The sequence below is a fragment of the Pleurodeles waltl genome, chromosome 8 (assembly GCF_031143425.1).
Source record: "Pleurodeles waltl isolate 20211129_DDA chromosome 8, aPleWal1.hap1.20221129, whole genome shotgun sequence".
In the NCBI taxonomy this organism is placed as follows: domain Eukaryota; kingdom Metazoa; phylum Chordata; class Amphibia; order Caudata; family Salamandridae; genus Pleurodeles; species Pleurodeles waltl.
In genome coordinates this window covers 311,861,943-311,880,863 of record NC_090447.1, presented here as the reverse complement: position 1 = coordinate 311,880,863, position 18,921 = coordinate 311,861,943, and the positions used below count along the sequence as shown (strand labels likewise).

At 43.7% G+C, this 18,921-nt stretch overlaps 1 protein-coding gene across 1 annotated transcript in view; it reads right to left on the bottom strand.

The window, feature by feature from the left end:
• The window catches only part of TMPRSS7 (transmembrane serine protease 7), a 694,472-nt gene that overhangs the window by 222,513 nt on the left and 453,038 nt on the right, over positions 1 to 18,921 (bottom strand). The window contains exon 12 of the mRNA XM_069203470.1: positions 4,729 to 4,836. Within this exon, the coding sequence (XP_069059571.1) occupies positions 4,729 to 4,836 (108 nt within the window). The remainder of the gene's footprint in view (positions 1 to 4,728; positions 4,837 to 18,921) is intronic.

The following is an 18,921-nucleotide window of genomic DNA, read 5'->3' as shown; positions in this document are numbered from 1 at the left end:
AATCAAATAGCATTGGACATTTGTAGTTAGTCAGAGACTTTTGAAACTTTTAGTCAGTCCTCTTGCTCAGTTCCCACTTGCTGTTTCTATTACTTTGTTCCTCTGTGCTTTTCATGCTATTTAGTCTTTATTTTTGTATGTTCTTTATGTATTGCCAAATTGCCCTCTGAATTTAATTGTTAACTTGTCCCATGCATGTTCCTGATGTGCAGCTCATGTTCTGCACTTCTCCCTGATGGTGTTCCTGATGCACTCTGCTGGATCTGACATGTTTTGTGGTCAAACCTTACTTGAATGCTCCCGGAAAAGGTATAAAATTGAAATGTTATTTGTCCCCTTGCCTTATTTAATTAGATTAGCATGCTGATACGCGTTTAATTTTGAGTTTAAATTAGTCTAATCTAACCTGAGATAGATCATTGTTTTCTAAATAATTATTTGCCTGCATGTGTTAGTTCGTTCCAACACATGGTTGTCCTAATTTTTAATAGCAATAGGGAGAACCACCCTCATAAAATTGATGTATGAGTCTTTGAATTTGAAAATTGACTGATGTCACCATATTATGATTTGAAATCTGTTTCTGTTGCACAACTTGTATCATTGCTTGTGTGTGTAATTATGCTGGAATGTTTAATGGTATTGATGTTTAGGTGATTACATTTGTTTCACAGATTTGGTCAGCTTATGGTATTCATTTATCTTTATAACTTAGTTTTACACACTATTTACATGACTTTGGGTTTGTGGTTGTAATAAAGCTTTGAAACTTTTCATTTTGTTTCCATTGCCATATTGGTTATGGTGTTTAAATTTATTGTTGTATTGATTTAGAATTGAGTAAATGTGTTTGGTTTTAACACACTCTTCACTTGGTCCAAAGATCCCATCGATCTCAGTGTGAGTGTTTTTGAATCCTGGCCTGGTGTAGAAAACACTCTGTCAGCGGTCAGACTGCCAGGGGACTGCCACCACTTCCGGGATCACGGCTCCCAATGGGATGGCGGCAGTCTGAGTCATGGACAGCCACAGTGGTGCCCATGGCAGCACTGCCATGCTGATCACGAGTCCATTTTCCACAGACCTTTCCATGGCGGACCCCACCATGTGGGGCCCTGCACCACCCATGTCCATGGCATAGGCAGTGCAGGGCCCCCCTGCCAGCACCCTTGGAAGGCGCACTGTCTGCTCTACAGACAGTGCGTATCCGGAGGTTGCTGGTGTGTGATGACTTTGGCCTCGGCTCTCTTAAGGCAGCTGAGGCCAGTGGCATAGCACTGTTTCCGCTGGGCTGACTGGCAGAAACATCGTAATACGATGTTTCCGTCAGTCAGCCCATTGGATACATCATAATACGACTGCAGATGTGGCCGTCGATATGATGGCAGCCACACCCCGCGAGTTTGGCGGTCTAACGGTCAGACCGCCAAACTCATAATGAGGCCCTTAGTCTTAGGTGGGTGTAGGTTTGCATTAGCAAGTCCCTCCCTTAGCCCCTCCTTAAATTTCCCTAAGTCCCTCTTAGATAGCAGTAATATTCCTGATTTCCACTCAAATCCCTTTGTCCCACCCACATTCATTACAAAATGTACACTTATATGTGCAGAGATCTCTACAAAGAAAAGATAGGAGAGGTTGAGGTTTCCTGTTTCAGGTTTGTGACTTGCATGTAATAGTATGTGAGTAATACTAATGTAATACTACTTTATGTAGTATAAAATGCAGTTTGGGAATTGGCTCTTTGGTAATCACCTCCTTCAAAGGCCTTGTAAGAATCCTATGCATTAAAGATGTGAGCATAATTCTAAATATTTTCATGAACAGACACTGTTTACTGATTTATGACGTCTACCCGCTTACTCCTTTTTAACAAAGGTTTATTAAAAGACTAGTATGATTTTTCTCTTTCTATCAAGGGAACTTTGAATCAAATCAAATCACAAGTAGCATCATGGAGTTATCTGATGTATGGTATTGCCAGTGACATCTATTCCACCCCATGCCTTATGCTGATCGCTCTCTGACTTCTCTGATTTGAAGAAGATTAAGTTGCATTCTTTCTATTTCTTTACATATCCACCCTTTACCCACCCTGGGGAACCACTACTATGGGCTGAATAAGTCAAATGCAGCTTATGTGGACTATCAGAAGGGTTATTTCTATGTTTTATCTCCTGCTTCTGCCTCTATGCAGGTGGCTGCCTCAGACAAATTAATTGTCTAATAGTTTTACCATTGTCAGTTTTGCTTTCAGGAAATTCCTGTGCATAGGCATTACTTAGCATGCTGACCTCCACAACAGTTGTCTTAGTCAATTGTTAATTTCTTTCCAGCTTCTGGCGACCTCCTCCTGTCTCTCAAAGTTATTGCATGCATCAGGTTTTCTCAAGATGACTACCAAAAACTTGTGATATACTGATCAAGATCCCACAGCCTCTGCTCACTCAGGCATCACTCTTGTTGGGTGTCTGCTGAGAACATCAGTCAATGTAGTTGAGACATACCCTGTGTCAATCATTGGCTTGCAGATGACAGGGAAAAAAGCAGGCAAAGAAATCCATTCAATTCTTGCCTTTTGTATATTTGATACTCGTTGCCCTACTGTTTGGTCATTAATTATTCTGCAGAACCCACACCCACCACTTGCGGAGTGCCCCAAGGATCTTCCCTCAGCCCTAGGCTGTTCAACGTCTACATAGTCCTGCTAGCCACCATCGTCAGAAGATACGGAATCAACATCATCTCCTACGCCAACGACACCCAACTCATCCTCTCCCTCTCCAACGAACCAGACAAGGCCAGATACAACTTCCATGAGGCCATGAAAGCAGTCGCCAACTAGATGAGAGATAGCTGCCTTCAACTCAACACAAACAAGACCAAGGTACTCATCCTGGGCCCCCAACCCAACACATGGAGCGACTCCTGGTGACCACCCACCCTCGGAAACCCATGCCAGCCATGCCCACAGCCTCAGAATTATCCTGGACCCTGACCTTAGCATAAACCATCAGATCAACGCAGTCACCTCCACCTGCTTCCGCACCCTCCGCTTCCTACACAAGACCTTCAAATGGATCCCCCTTGAGCATAGAAAGACCGTCACACATGCCCTCATCACCAGCAGACTGGACTACGGCAATGCACTCTACACCGGAATCAACAAAAAACTCACCCGACGATCCTTCTCCTACCTCGCCGCCACCACCTGGAACACCCTACCCATCAACATCAGACAAACCACCTCCCTTCCTAGCTTCAAGAAGGAACTGAAGACATGGCTTTTCTAATCCACCTCTGTTACACGCTACACCCCTCCCCCCCAGCGCCTTGAGACCCTAATGGGTGAGTAGCTGCGCTCTATAAACTGTGATTGATTGATTAATCATACTTTTTGATGCATAAATTTGCTCTCTCATCTCCGTTCTGATCTCAGGAGAGCTGGTACTGAGCCCTAGAATTGAGCTGCATCTGCAAGGTGCCATTTTCATCTCCCTTTGTCCAGTGTGAGAACATTTGGCCAGTGCGACCACCATGGTGAAAGCTGCACACAAATCAAGTAAGATAGGCAAAGAGAAGGGAAGAGCATGTGATCAGAGGAATGAAGATGGCTGGAGACTGCCATGATGAAGGTTTTAGTAGAGTGGGTAGAAAGACAGTCAGATTGAATACATAAGAAAAGAAATGTGCTTCTATAAAGATTGACAATTTACAACAGTTCTGGAATAATAAGGAAGCAAAGAGATCAACAGAAAATGGAGGGTAGAGAGAGTGATAGGAAGATTCATTTCGTGAGGAAATATACCTTAAAAAATAAATCAACCTGGCAAGGTTTCAGCGGAAACAAAGAGCAAGAGAAAGGAACTGGAGTTTGTGGGTTAAAAGAAAATATGGTCACAGCTAGGGGTCGAGTAATATACACATGGAGACTGTTTGATTAATTTATATGCTCTGTGCCCCAAATAAGAATAAAAACAGAGAAAGTGGGTATCAGTGGTTGGTTCAACACAAACAGAAGCAGTCTCTTAAAGGCCAACATTCGAAGTAAAGAAAATGGCAAAATGAGATGCAGAGTGAGTAAAAAGGGCATTTGGGGCAAGATCACGAGCTAGTTAAACGCAGCAAATTGAAGGGAGGGTACAGGGAAAGAGTGGTCCTAAGAGTCTGAAAATAACTTTTTCTTCACCTTCCTGTGCTCCACTGATGCAGCTCCACCTCCACCTTCGGCTGCACACTGTTGTACATGACTGGTGACCTCTATGCATTGTAGTATATATATTTGCTTATCTGTGTTTGTGAATGTCTGTGTATTGTGTGTATTCGAGTTCAGGCACTACAGAAATGTATAACCTAATGAGCTTGCCAATACTTGCTTTAAAAGAGTCTGCCGAAAGGTGGGCATGAAGTCAACAATTTTGCATCTAAATACAAATATACGGACAGCAGTTAAAGATATGTAAACCATGCTTTCAAGAGGGGAGGGAGAGGGTTTCCTTTGCTATGGGCACTGTGCTTTTAGGAGTCTTTCGATTAAGTTACAAAATGTATTTCAAAAATAGAAAAGCAGGCCTGACCTGTTCCTTCCTGATGCATCAAATGCTGCCATATCACTAGGCGTCTGCTTAACATTTCTGGGTAATGAATATCCGAGAAAATAACTGCTGAAACAACAATTGTACGGAACACATTCCAAATGTGGCTTAAATGAAGTTAATTGCAGATACTAACCACAGTAAAGTTCATCACTTTCGTCAAAGCAGTCATCGATCCCATCGCATTGCTGAACCTTCTCAATACATAAACCGGTAGAACATTTGAAATAACCTGCTGGGCAAGCTGAAGAAATGGAAATACATGTTACAATGTGACGTGCAAGCCTGGATCACAATGCATGATGTACAATGTTAAGATAATTTCTTCTACATCACATTTGTGAATACCTCCAAGCACATGACGTACAATGAAAGTGAATGGCTGAATAATAAAAAAAACAGTAAGATTCAGATTTCAAGTATTTCTGCTGGCATGGCAGCTTTTACGCCAACCCTGTGACTTCTTTTGGGATTAGGTTTATACCTACATATATATCAAATTTCAAAATGTGGCAATTAAAAGACTGATAAAAGAGGTAACTGCCCATGATCAACAGTCAGCGAGACAATGCTGTATTCCTTCATTTAAAAAATATAGGTTAGACGGCACAAGGGGTATTAGCAATAATGACACTGCCAAGGGTAGAAAAAATGAAGGTTTTTGGCTGTTGCACCAAGTTCTACACTACATTGTGATGAAATTGTTTGTTTCTTGTTTAAAAAAATATATATGAGACAAGTGACACGTGTGCCTTGATGAAAAAAAGCATTCTTCTGGGTGGAAACATGAAAGAAGGTGGGGTTACGTATCTTAAAAGTATTTTCTAATCACCGAAAAGATGGCTTGGGCAAAAATAAACTACATGAAAAAGTTCAGAAACCTTGTGAACCCTTTGTTTCATTTACTCCCTTATTCAATTTGAACAGAAGTAGCATAAGTAGAATAACATCGGTGCTCTTATGTATTTCTGTACTCTTTGTAGGGGTATTTAACTTGCTATGCAGTCAGAGATTTTTGTGATTACTAGTGGCCCAACAGGTTCTCTCAAAACCAACTGCCTTAAACAGCTGAAGCAGAATTGAGCATGTTATTCTCTCTGCAAAAACATATGAGCAGAGGACAATGACTGACATGCTGTGGAAGAGGCTGTCCTTTAATATGTTTAGTGAAGTTCCTCTGACAGTCTTCTATCCTCTGAGCCATCAATTGATCAACGAGTCTCAGATTCCACTTTGTCCTCAATAGCCTCATTCCTTTTACTAATAATTATTTATTTAAATTGATCAGCTGCATCATTCCTGTTGATTAGTTTGCCAGCCTACATAGAACATTTATATTATGCTTGCATTTGCATTTTGACTTCATCTGTCAGTCTGAAAGACAGCATGAACCCTGTGCACTTTTGTACTGATGGCTTAAATGTATTTTATTATAGATTGTCTGCAACACACAGAGGACCTTGATTGGTTATTCTCATAATATGGCTTTACCGCCGCGGTCAGAATAGCCCCGGAAGCACCGCCAGCCTGTTGGCGGTGCTTCCTCCGTCCCCTACCCTGGCGGTCTCGGACCGCCAGGGTAGGAATGACCCCCACAATCCGGTTGTGCACTTGGTACAATCAGAAATTTGGCTAAGCCTTGCGAAAACCCATATGAGCTGGGTATACTTAGAGCTACAGAAAGCTAGTAAGGAGATTGATCCAATTTGTCACGTTAAAATATAAATAGGATAATGCACAGGATTTTAATATCTGAAAAAAGATATTTCAACTTGCTGTCTGTGAAAATAGCATCATGTGGGCAGCCTCTGCCTCATTTTGGAAACTGATGGCTAGGGGATTGTTGAAACAGGATATTTAAAAAATGGTCGAAACAGATGCAAATCTGAAACAATTGGTTGCAAATTAATCTATACTGCAAAGTGAGTGTGACACAAATACAGGACATTCTGGGCCTGACTTAGATATTAGCTAATAGGTTACTCTGTGACAACGGTGACGGATATCACGCCTGTTGAAATTCAAATCCCATAGGAGCCTTCCGCCAATATCTAAATCAGGCCCTCTATTTTTTCAGCATGTCATTGTGTTAGATTAATTAAATCGGGCAAGGGGGTTGCAGTATTTAACCAATTATATTTAAAGAGATATTATTAATCACCCAAAAGTTGCAAAACAAAATACCTGGTCTGCTTTACACAGGTGTTGCAATTGTGCTGTTTCAGTCTGCGAATTATCTACAATCTGCATTATCTGATTAAATTTTTGTGTGGTTAGATAAATGACATCGTACGGCAAACATTATTAAAACAAGAGTTATGTTTGTTAGCATTGTTACCAGTAGCGGCTTGCATGAGGGAAATGGGGTGGGGCGGCACGTGGCGGGGGCCCTGATTCTAATCCTAACATTGCTTTCATGCTGCTGAAAGAAGGGTTAGGATTGGATAGAGCACCCAGCCAGGGCGCTCCGAGGCAGAGTGAGAGTCTCTGCCTGCTCTCTCCTACCCGGCTACACAGTGCTGGGTTGGAGAGAGACTAGTGTGCATATATGTTTGACCAGCCCTGCTAATACATGCACACTGAGGGGGAGTGCTGTGCTCTCACCCTCTATCCCTGTCACACCCCATGGACCTGCCCATTTTACAGTAAAACCATAATAAACATAGTATATGTGTTAAAAAGATGCCTTCAGGTGCCCTAGGCAGTTCTACAGTGCCCTAACAAGGCAATACTTAAGATGTTGGGGAATAGGTCTAGCAGAGGGGTAGATAGGGGGAAGGCACGAATTTGGGAGCAGGGGGCAGGAAGGTGGGATGTCCCTCCCAGGGAGTAAGCCTATGACTGGTGGGGCTCCAGGGCTGGTGAATCCTGGGAGGGGGGCTGTTTGGTTTGGAATGGAGAGGGACAGGAGAAAGGGATGAGGTGTGGGGGTCAAGTTGCTGACAGGGGGAGGGGTGCTGAGCTAATGCAAATATTAAAACGATATAGCAATTTAACTAGAGGTCTCAGTGCCCTCTGTGCCTGTTTAAGCACAAGATTTTGTGGTATTTTGTTTCTATTTGATGGTCCATAGATTTCTAACTGTTTTATCAAGCAATGTGAATGGCTTCAATAGAAGATGCACATGAAGAGCAATGCTCACTTGGATTAAATCCTTCCAGGCTAGTATAATTTTGTTGTAAGAGACACACTTTAAATCAGCAGGATCCCCTATGAAACTTCCCAGATTCATACAGCATGCCTTTTTTGGCCCAACACAATCTTAGGGACCACTTCTTAGCTCAGGAGATAGTCATTCACAATACAATTTAACAGAAAAGCTATTAAGAAAATGAACATATAGGGAAATACCTGGCATGATCGGTCATGTATAAAGCTAACACTAATTGAATTAAACAGATTTTGATCCAGTACTCGCAACGCTTACATCTGACCCTCGAGAGATAGCTAAGGTCTTTCTTCGTCACTACACAGATTTATATTCTGACACATTAAATCCCCAACTAAGTATATAGAGAAATGGTTTGCAGGAGTGAGTATTCCAGCAATAATTCCCAGGCAGGGTGCCACAATAAGCAGTCCTATTACTCTACCAGAAGTCAAACAGGCAGTTGATGTGATCCCCACCACTAAAGCTTGTGGAGCAAATGAAACTTCTGCGGAGGTATGCAAGCTGTTTGCACCTAAGCTGAATACATTTTTTGTGTTTTTATTTAATAGCAGTTTGAGAGGCACTGAGATTCCAGACTTATTTACTCAAGCCGAGATGGTTAGTTTTTTGAAGAAAGACAAGCCAGCACAGGACACAAACTCTTATCGCCCTATCAGTTTATTAAACGCTAACTATAAAATGTTCATGAAGAACCATTGTTGTCTTGCCAAAAACTGATTATTGATACTGGGAGCATATGAGCACAGAAGTAGATATGTTGTTCAATTTATATCATTCACCATCATACTACATCAACGAGTATCATCTTTGAACTCCTTACAGATAACGAATAATGCACTGTCTCTAACCCAAATGAATTCTCAACTGATGGAGGATATAAAATGTAAAAGGTGTAGTTGGCTTTGTTTTGTTCCTATTATTCCATTTACACGCCTTCTAATTAGCAAGTCAATCAGCAAATACCATTGACTACCCATTTCAACAGATCCTTATAGAAATGATGCACTGAGGTTTTTAGCATATGCTAATGAGATGCAATACCCATTAACTGGCCAGCAAAGCCAATATACAGCATAGCTACATCTTCTGCCAACATACAAATCCTTCCCAATGTATCTTGGCTCCAACTTTTGTCACTGTTACCCTGTGTTGGACTTGGCCCCAAAGGTTTAGCCTTTACTCTCCACTTTTTGGTGAAATGTGTTTTCCTTGGCTCTACAACTCTATATACTTTACCAATGATAACCAGTGCTAAGGTGTTTATGCTCTCTTCCTTAAACATTGTAAAATTGGCTTACACCAGATGGCATATATAGTTTGTATATAAGTTCCTTGTAGAGTGGTGTACCACATACCATATACCTAGGGCCTGTAAATTAAATGCTGCTATTGGGCTTGCAGCACTTTTTGTGCCACACACTTAGGTAGCTCCTTAAAGCATGTCCCAGGCCTGCCATTGTAGCCTGAATGCAATTTTAAACTGCCAATCCGACTTGGCAATATAACCCCCTTGACAAGCCTTAAACTCTCTTTTTATTGCATATAAGTCACCCCTTGGGTGGGCTTTAGGTAGCACATGGGGCAGGGTGCATTTTCATTAAAATGTTGGACACATACTTTTAAGTTTTACCAGTCCTGGTAGTGACAAACTCCTAAATGTGTTTTTCACTACTGTGAGGCCTACCTTTCCCTTAGGATAACAATGGGTTAACTTATTACTTTTAACAAGTGCTAGTTTTTGATTGGGAACAGGTAAACGTTTGATTGGGAACAGGTAAACATTTCATGTTTAGTGTCTGAGAAATTGTAATTAAAAATCCTCTTTAACTATATGGTTGAATTTTAAGTTACAATTTTGAAAATGCTGCTTTTAGAAAGTGGCCATTTTCCTTCCCTAACCATTTGGTACCTGTAACCTGTTCCTGGGTCACATGACTGGGTGTAGCTAGCAGCTGGACTTTGTTTGCACTTCCCAGACAGCCCCACAGTAGAGGGATTAGGTGTGCCTGGATAGGTCATCAACTAGCAGGATGGGGTGATGGAACTGGACAAAGCCCCTCAGAGACCTGCCCTGCTGCTTAAGTTCTGTTTCATTACTTGAACCCAGGACTACAAGTGTGACTCCAATGGCTAATTGCTTGCTTTCTGATCAGAGCTGCAGGGACAGAAAAGGTTTCAACCATCTTGAACCCCTACCTGCACCCAACCTGAGTGAGTCCTAACCCTCCAAGTGGTGTCCACTGAAGTCCCAGACCCTTGGTTGTGGTGTTAACGGTGCCCAGAGAACCCAAAATCCGAGTCTTGGGAAAACATTTGGCTAAAACTGCTCTCAGAATCAAGGAAAGACTGGGACCAACCTGTTTGTCTATCCTCCCAAGGCTCATGTCGGTCGGCCTGACTTTGCGTTAGTCCCTGCTTTGTTCTTCTCCGCAGCAGTAAATCCTGCTCAGTGGTCCTTCGCCTAACAGGTATCGAGCTTTGTGGAATTCTTATCCACTACAGCCTCCTGTACCAACCTGTTGGAGATTTTTGACTTCCAAAAATGAGGCTAAATCCAAACTAAGAAATCTTCACCTGAACTACATCCAGCGGCTCCCCAACGAAGGCGATGGATCCTCCTCAGACACCACCTGTAGCCTTGCCACTTTGAACTTTACCTACTCAGAACATTTTCTTGAAAATGTCTTTCAAGTCCAAAGGTAAGTGCTGACCGGGCCCAATCCACTTCTTGTATCAAAATCGGCACTGCATCAGGGTTGACCATATTTCTTTACTTTGATCCAGTCTTGTGTGACTAGATGGCTGCGGTTGACACTTTCATTGTTTATGCCCTATTGTTTAACCTTAAACTTTAAGAATTCATAACTCTAGTTCTACTGATTGGATTTTTGTTGTTTTGTTCTGGTGTCAAATAATTAACTAGAATGTATTCTATTTTTCTAAATTAGTGTGGGATTTATCTTGTGTTGTGTTTTCACTTTTGTACTGTCTGTGTGTTGCATAAATACTTTACACATTGTCTCTAGGTTAAGCCTCACTGGTTTTGTGACTTTCTGTGGTTCACCCTTAACCAGGCCTTTTCCCTCTCCTGTGCCAAGCCTTTTTTTGGCTATTTGGGGCAGTTCGCGCTTAGGCCCTCATAACTTTTTGTTCACATAAGCTACCCACGCCAAATTTGCGTCCTTTCTTTCCAACATCCTAGGGATTCTAGAGGTACCCAGACTTTGTGGGTTCCCCAGAAGGAGAGAAAAAGGGGCTGCAGAAGAAGGCTTGTGGTTTTTCCCCCGAAAAGGGCATCAACAAAGGGGTTGCTAAAATCACAGGCTTTCAGGAACAGGCAGACTTGAATCAGAAAACCCAATTTTTCAACACAATTTTGCCATTTTACTGGGATATACCCCATTTTTACGATTTTTTGTGCTTTCAGCCTCCTTCCAGTCAGTGACAGAAATGGGCGTGAAACCAATGCTGGATCCCAGAAACCTAAACATTTCTAAAAAGTAGACAACATTCTGAATTCAGCAAGGGGTCATTTGTGTATATCCTACAAGGGTTTCTACAGAAAATAACAACTGAAAAAAAAAAAATGAAATTGAGGTGAAAAAAACAGCAATTTTTCTCTACGTTTTACTCAGTAACTTTTCCCTGCAATGTCAGATTTTTTAAAGCAATATATTGTTACGTCTGCTGGACTCTTCTGGTTGCGGGGATATATAGGGCTTGTAGGTTCATCAAGAACTCTAGGTACCCAGAGCCAATAAATGACCTGCACCCTGCCTTGGGTTTTCATTCTATACCGGGTATACAGCAATTCATTTGCTGAAATATAAAGAGTAAAAAATAGCTATCAAGAAAACCTTTGTATTTCCAAAATGGGCACAAGATAAGGTGATGAGTAGCAGTGGTTATTTGCACATCTCTGAATTCCGGTGTGCCCATACTAGCATGTGAATTATAGGGCATTTCTCAAATAGACGTCTTTTTTACACACTCTCTTATATTTGGAAGGAAAAAATGTAGAGAAAGACAAGGGGAAATAACACTTGTTTTGCTATTCTATGTTCCCCCAAGTCTCCCGATACAAATGATACCTCACTTGTGTGGGTAGGCCTACCGCCCGCGACAGGAAATGCCCCAAAACACAACGTGGACACATCCCATTTTTTGACAGAAAACAGAGGTGTTTTTTGCAAAGTGCCTACCTGTAGATTTTGGCCTCTAGCTCAGCCGGCACCTAGGGAAACCAACCAAACCTGTGCATTTTTTAAAACTAGAGACCTAGGGGAATCCAGGATGGGGTGACTTATGGGGCTCTGACCAGGTTCTGTTACCCAGAATCCTTTGCAAACCTCAAAATTTGGCTAAAAAAACACATTTTCCTCATATTTCGGTGACAGAAAGTTCTGGAGTCTGAGAGGAGCCACAAATTTCCTTCCACCCAGCGTTCCCCCAAGTCTCCCGATAAAAATGGTACCTCACTTGTGTGGGTAGGCCTAGCGCCCACGAAAGGAAATGGCCCAAAACACAACGTGGACACATCACATTTTTTCACAGAAAACAGTGCCTGCCTGTGGATTTTGGCCTCTAGCTCAGCCGCCACCTGGGGAAACCTACCAAACCAGCACATTTCTGAAAACTAGACACCTAGGGGAATCCAAGATGGGGTGACTTGTGGGGCTCTAACCAGGTTCTGTTACCCAGAATCCTTTGCAAACCTCAAAATTTGACCAACAAAACACTTTTTCCTCTCATTTCGGTGACAGAATGTTCTGGAATCTGAGAGGAGCCACAAATGTCCTTCCACCCAGCGTTCCCCCACGTCTCCCGATACAAATGGTACCTCACTTGTGTGGGTGGGCCTAGCGCCCACGAAAGGAAATGGCCCAAAACACAACGTGGACACATCACATATTTTCACAGAAAACAGTGCCTGCCTGTGGATTTTGTCCTCTAGCTCAGCCGGCACCTGGGGAAACCAACCAAACCAGCACATTTCTGAAAACTAGACACCTAGGGGAATCCAAGATGGGGTGGCTTGTGGGGCTCTAACCAGGTTCTGTTACCCAGAATCCTTTGCAAACCTCAAAATTTGGCTAAAAAAACACATTTTCCTCACATTTCGGTGACAGAAAGTTCTGGACTCTGAGAGGAGCCACAAATTTCCTTCCACCCAGCGTTCCCCCAAGTCTCCCGATAAAAATGGTACCTCACTTGTGTGGGTAGGCCTAGCGCCCACTAAAGGAAATGGCCCAAAACACAACGTAGACACATCCCATTTTTTTTACAGAAAACAGAGGTGTTTTTTGCAAAGTGCCTACCTGTAGATTTTGGCCCCTAGCTCAGCCGGCACCTAGGGAAACCTACCAAACCAGCACATTTCTGAAAACTAGAGACCTAGGGGAATCCAAGATGGGGTGACTTGTGGGGCTCTGACCAGGTTCTGTTACCCAGAATCCTTTGCAAACCTCACAATTTGGCTAAAAAAACACATTTTCCTCACATTTCGGTGACAGAAAGTTCTGGAATCTGAGAGGAGCCACAAATTTCCTTCGACCCAGCGTTCCCCCAAGTCTCCCAATAAAAATGGTACCTCACTTGTGTGGGTAGGCATAGCGCCCACAAAAGGAAATGGCCCAAAACACAAAGTGGACACATCCCATTTTTTTACAGAACACAGAGGTGTTTTTTGCAAAGTGCCTACCTGTAGATTTTGGCCCCTAGCTCAGCCGGCACCTAGGGAAACCTACAAAACCTGTTCATTTTTTTAAACTAGAGACCTAGGGGAATCCAAGATGGCGTGGCTTGTGGGGCTCTGACCAGGTTCTGTTACCCAGAATCCTTGGCAAATCTAAAAATTTGGCAAAAAAAACAAATTTTCCTCACATTTCGGTGACAGAAAGTTCTGGAATCTGAGAGGAGCCACAAATTTCCTTCCACCCAGCATTCCCCCAAGTCTCCCGATAAAAATGGTACCTCACTTGTGTGGGTAGGCATAGCGCCCACAAAAGGAAATGACCCAAAACACAACGTGGACACATCCCATTTTTTTGTTTACAGAACACAGAGATATTTTTTGCAAAGTGCCTACCTGTAGATTTTGGCCTCTAGATCAGCCGGCACCTAGGGAAACCTACCAAACCAGCACATTTTTGAAAACTAGAGACCTAGGGGAATCCAAGATGGGGTGACTTGTGGGGCTCTGACCAGGTTCTGTTACCCAGAATCCTTTGCAAACCTCACAATTTGGCTACAAAAACACATTTTCCTCACATTTCGGTGACAGAAAGTTCTGGAATCTGAGAGAAGCCACAAATTTCCTTCCACCCAGCGTTCCCGCAAGTCTCCCGATAAAAATGGTACCTCACTTGTGTGGGTAGGCATAGCGCCCACAAAAGGAAATGGCCCAAAACACAAAGTGGACACATCCCATTTTTTTACAGAACACAGAGGTGTTTTTTGCAAAGTGCCTACCTGTAGATTTTGGCCCCTAGCTCAGCCGGCACCCAGGGAAACCTACAAAACCTGTTCATTTTTTTAAACTAGAGACCTAGGGGAATCCAAGATGGGGTGGCTTGTGGGGCTCTGACCAGGTTTTGTTACCCAGAATCCTTGGCAAAGCTAAAAATTTGGCTAAAAAAACAAATTTTCCTCACATTTCGGTGACAGAAAGTTCTGGAATCTGAGCGGAGCCACAAATTTCCTTCCACCCAGCGTTCCCCCAAGTCTCCCGATAAAAATGGTACCTCACTTGTGTGGGTAGGCATAGCGCCCACAAAAGGAAATGACCCAAAACACAACGTGGACACATCCCATTTTTTTACAGAACACAGAGGTGTTTTTTGCAAAGTGCCTACCTGTAGATTTTGGCCTCTAGCTCAGCCGGCACCTAGGGAAACGTACCAAACCTGTGCATTTTGTAAAACTAGAGACCTAGGGGAATCCAAGATGGGGTGACTTGTGGGGCTCTGACCAGGTTCTGTTCCCCCACATTTTGCAAACCTCAAAATTTGGCTAAAAAAACACATTTTCCTCAAATTTCGGTGACAGAAAGTTCTGGAATCTGAGAGGAGCCACAAATTTCCTTCCACCCAGCGTTCCCCCAAGTCTTCCAATAAAAATGATACCTCACTTGTGTGGGTAGGCCTAGCGCCCGTGACAGGAAATGCCCCAAAACACAACGTGGACACATCCCATTTTTTGACAGAAAACAGAGGTGTTTTTTGCAAAGTGCCTACCTGTAGATTTTGGCCTCTAGCTCAGCCGGCACCTAGGGAAACCTACCAAACCTGTGCATTTTTTTAAAACTAGAGACCTAGGGGAATCCAAGATGGGGTGACTTGTGGGGCTCTGACCAGGTTCTGTTACCCAGAATCCTTTGCAAACCTCAAAATTTGGCTAAAAAAACACATTTTCCTCACATTTCGGTGACAGTAAGTTCTGGAGTCTGAGAGGAGCCACAAATTTCCTTCCACCCAGTGTTCCCCCAAGTCTCCCGATAAAAATGGTACCTCACTTGTGTGGGTAGGCCTAGCGCCCACGAAAGGAAATGGCTCAAAACACAGCGTGGCCACATCACATTTTTTCACAGAAAACAGTGCCTGCCTGTGGATTTTGGCCTCTAGCTCAGCCGGCACCTGGGGAAACCTACCAAACCAGCACATTTCTGAAAACTAGACACCTAGGGGAATCGAAGATGGGGTGACTTGTCGGGCTCTAACCAGGTTCTGTTACCCAGAATCCTTTGCAAACCTCAGAATTTGGCCAACAAAACACTTTTTCCTCTCATTTCGGTGACAGAAAGTTCTGGAATCTGAGAGGAGCCACAAATGTCCTTCCACCCAGCGTTCCCCCACGTCTCCTGATAAAAATGGTACCTCACTTGTGTGGGTGGGCCTAGCGCCCACGAAAGGAAATGGCCCAAAACACAACGTGGACACATCACATTTTTTCACAGAAAACAGTGCCTGCCTGTGGATTTTGTCCTCTAGCTCAGCCGGCACCTGGGGAAACATACCAAACCAGCACATTTCTGAAAACTAGACACCTAGGGGAATCCAAGATGGGGTGGCTTGTGGGGCTCTAACCAGGTTCTGTTACCCAGAATCGTTTGCAAACCTCAAAATTTGGCTAAAACAACACATTTTCCTCACATTTCGGTGACAGAAAGTTCTGGACTCTGAGAGGAGCCACAAATTTCCTTCCACCCAGCGTTCCCCCAAGTCTCCCGATACAAATGGTACCTCACTTGTGTGGGTAGGCCTAGCGCCCACTAAAGGAAATGGCCCAAAACACAACGTAGACACATCCCATTTTTTTTACAGAATACAGAGGTGTTTTTTGCAAAGTGCCTACCTGTAGATTTTGGCCCCTAGCTCAGCCGGCACCTAGGGAAACCTACCAAACCAGCACATTTTTGAAAACTAGAGACCTAGGGGAATCCAAGATGGGGTGACTTGTGGGGCTCTGACCAGGTTCTGTTACCCAGAATCCTTTGCAAACCTCACATTTTGGCTACAAAAACACATTTTCCTCACATTTCGGTGACAGAAAGTTCTGGAATCTGAGAGGAGCCACAAATTTCCTTCCACCCAGCGTTCCCCCAAGTCTCCCGATAAAAATGGTACCTCACTTGTGTGGGTAGGCATAGCGCCCACAAAAGGAAATGGCCCAACACACAAAGTGGACACATCCCATTTTTTTACAGAATACAGATGTGTTTTTTGCAAAGTGCCTACCTGTAGATTTTGGCCCCTAGCTCAGCCGGCACCTAGGGAAACCTACAAAACCTGTTCATTTTTTTAAACTAGAGACCTAGGGGAATCCAAGATGGGGTGGCTTTTGGGGCTCTGACCAGGTTCTGTTACCCAGAATCCTTTGCAAACCTCAAAATTTGGCTAAAACAACACATTTTCCTCACATTTCGGTGACAGAAAGTTCTGGACTCTGAGAGGAGCCACAAATTTCCTTCCACCCAGCGTTCCCCCAAGTCTCCCGATAAGAATGGTACCTCACTTGTGTGGGTAGGCATAGCGCCCACAAAAGGAAATGGCCCAAAACACAAAGTGGACACATCCCATTTTTTTACAGAACACAGAGGTGTTTTTTGCAAAGTGCCTACCTGTAGATTTTGGCCCCTAGCTCAGCTGGCACCTAGGGAAACCTACAAAACCTGTTCATTTTTTTAAACTAGAGACCTAGGGGAATCCAAGATGGGGTGGCTTGTGGGGCTCTGACCAGGTTTTGTTACGCAGAATTCTTGGCAAATCTAAAAATTTGGGTAAAAAAACAAATTTTCCTCACATTTCGGTGACAGAAAGTTCTGGAATCTGAGAGGAGCCACAAATTTCCTTCCACCCAGCGTTCCCCCAAGTCTCCCGATAAAAATGGTACCTCACTTGTGTGGGTAGGCCTAGCGCCCACGAAAGGAAATGGCCCAAAACACAACGTGGACACATCACATTTTTTCACAGAAAACAGTGCCTGCCTGTGGATTTTGGCCTCTAGCTCAGCCGCCACCTGGGGAAACCTACCAAACCAGCACATTTCTGAAAACTAGACACCTAGGGGAATCCAAGATGGGGTGACTTGTGGGGCTCTAACCAGGTTCTGTTACCCAGAATCCTTTGCAAACCTCAAACTTTGGCCAACAAAACACTTTTTCCTCTCATTTCGGTGACAGAATGTTCTGGAATCTGAGAGGAGCCACAAATGTCCTTCCACCCAGCGTTCCCCCAAGTCTCCCAATAAAAATGATACCTCACTTGTGTGGGTGGGCCTAGCGCCCACGAAAGGAAATGGCCCAAAACACAACTTGGACACATCACATTTTTTCACAGAAAACAGTGCCTGCCTGTGGATTTTGTCCTCTAGCTCAGCCGGCACCTGGGGAAACCTACCAAACCAGCACATTTCTGAAAACTAGACACCTAGGGGAATCCAAGATGGGGTGGCTTGTGGGGCTCTAACCAGGTTCTGTTACCCAGAATCCTTTGCAAACCTCAAAATTTGGCTAAAACAACACATTTTCCTCACATTTCGGTGACAGAAAGTTCTGGACTCTGAGAGGAGCCACAAATTTCCTTCCACCCAGCGTTCCCCCAAGTCTCCCGATACAAATGGTACCACACTTGTGTGGGTAGGCCTAGCGCCCACTAAAGGAAATGGCCCAAAACACAACGTAGACACATCCCATTTTTTTTACAGAATACAGAGGTGTTTTTTGCAAAGTGCCTACCTGTAGATTTTGGCCCCTAGCTCAGCCGGCACCTAGGGAAACCTACCAAACCAGCACATTTTTGAAAACTAGAGACCTAGGGGAATCCAAGATGGGGTGACTTGTGGGGCTCTGACCAGGTTCTGTTACCCAGAATCCTTTGCAAACCTCACATTTTGGCTACAAAAACACATTTTCCTCACATTTCGGTGACAGAAAGTTCTGGAATCTGAGAGGAGCCACAAATTTCCTTCCACCCAGCGTTCCCCCAAGTCTCCCGATAAAAATGGTACCTCACTTGTGTGGGTAGGCATAGCGCCCACAAAAGGAAATGGCCCAAAACACAAAGTGGACACATCCCATTTTTTTACAGAACACAGAGGTGTTTTTTGCAAAGTGCCTACCTGTAGATTTTGGCCCCTAGCTCAGCCGGCACCTAGGGAAACCTACAAAACCTGTTCATTTTTTTAAACTAGAGACCTAGGGGAATCCAAGATGGCGTGGCTTGTGGGGCTCTGACCAGGTTCTGTTACCCAGAATCCTTGGCAAATCTAAAAATTTGGCAAAAAAAAAAAAAATTCCTCACATTTCGGTGACAGAAAGTTCTGGAATCTGAGAGGAGCCACAAATTTCCTTCCACCCAGCATTCCCCCAAGTCTCCCGATAAAAATGGTACCTCACTTGTGTGGGTAGGCATAGCGCCCACAAAAGGAAATGACCCAAAACACAACGTGGACACATCCCATTTTTTTGTTTACAGAACACAGAGATATTTTTTGCAAAGTGCCTACCTGTAGATTTTGGCCTCTAGATCAGCCGGCACCTAGGGAAACCTACCAAACCAGCACATTTTTGAAAACTAGAGACCTAGGGGAATCCAAGATGGGGTGACTTGTGGGGCTCTGACCAGGTTCTGTTACCCAGAATCCTTTGCAAACCTCACA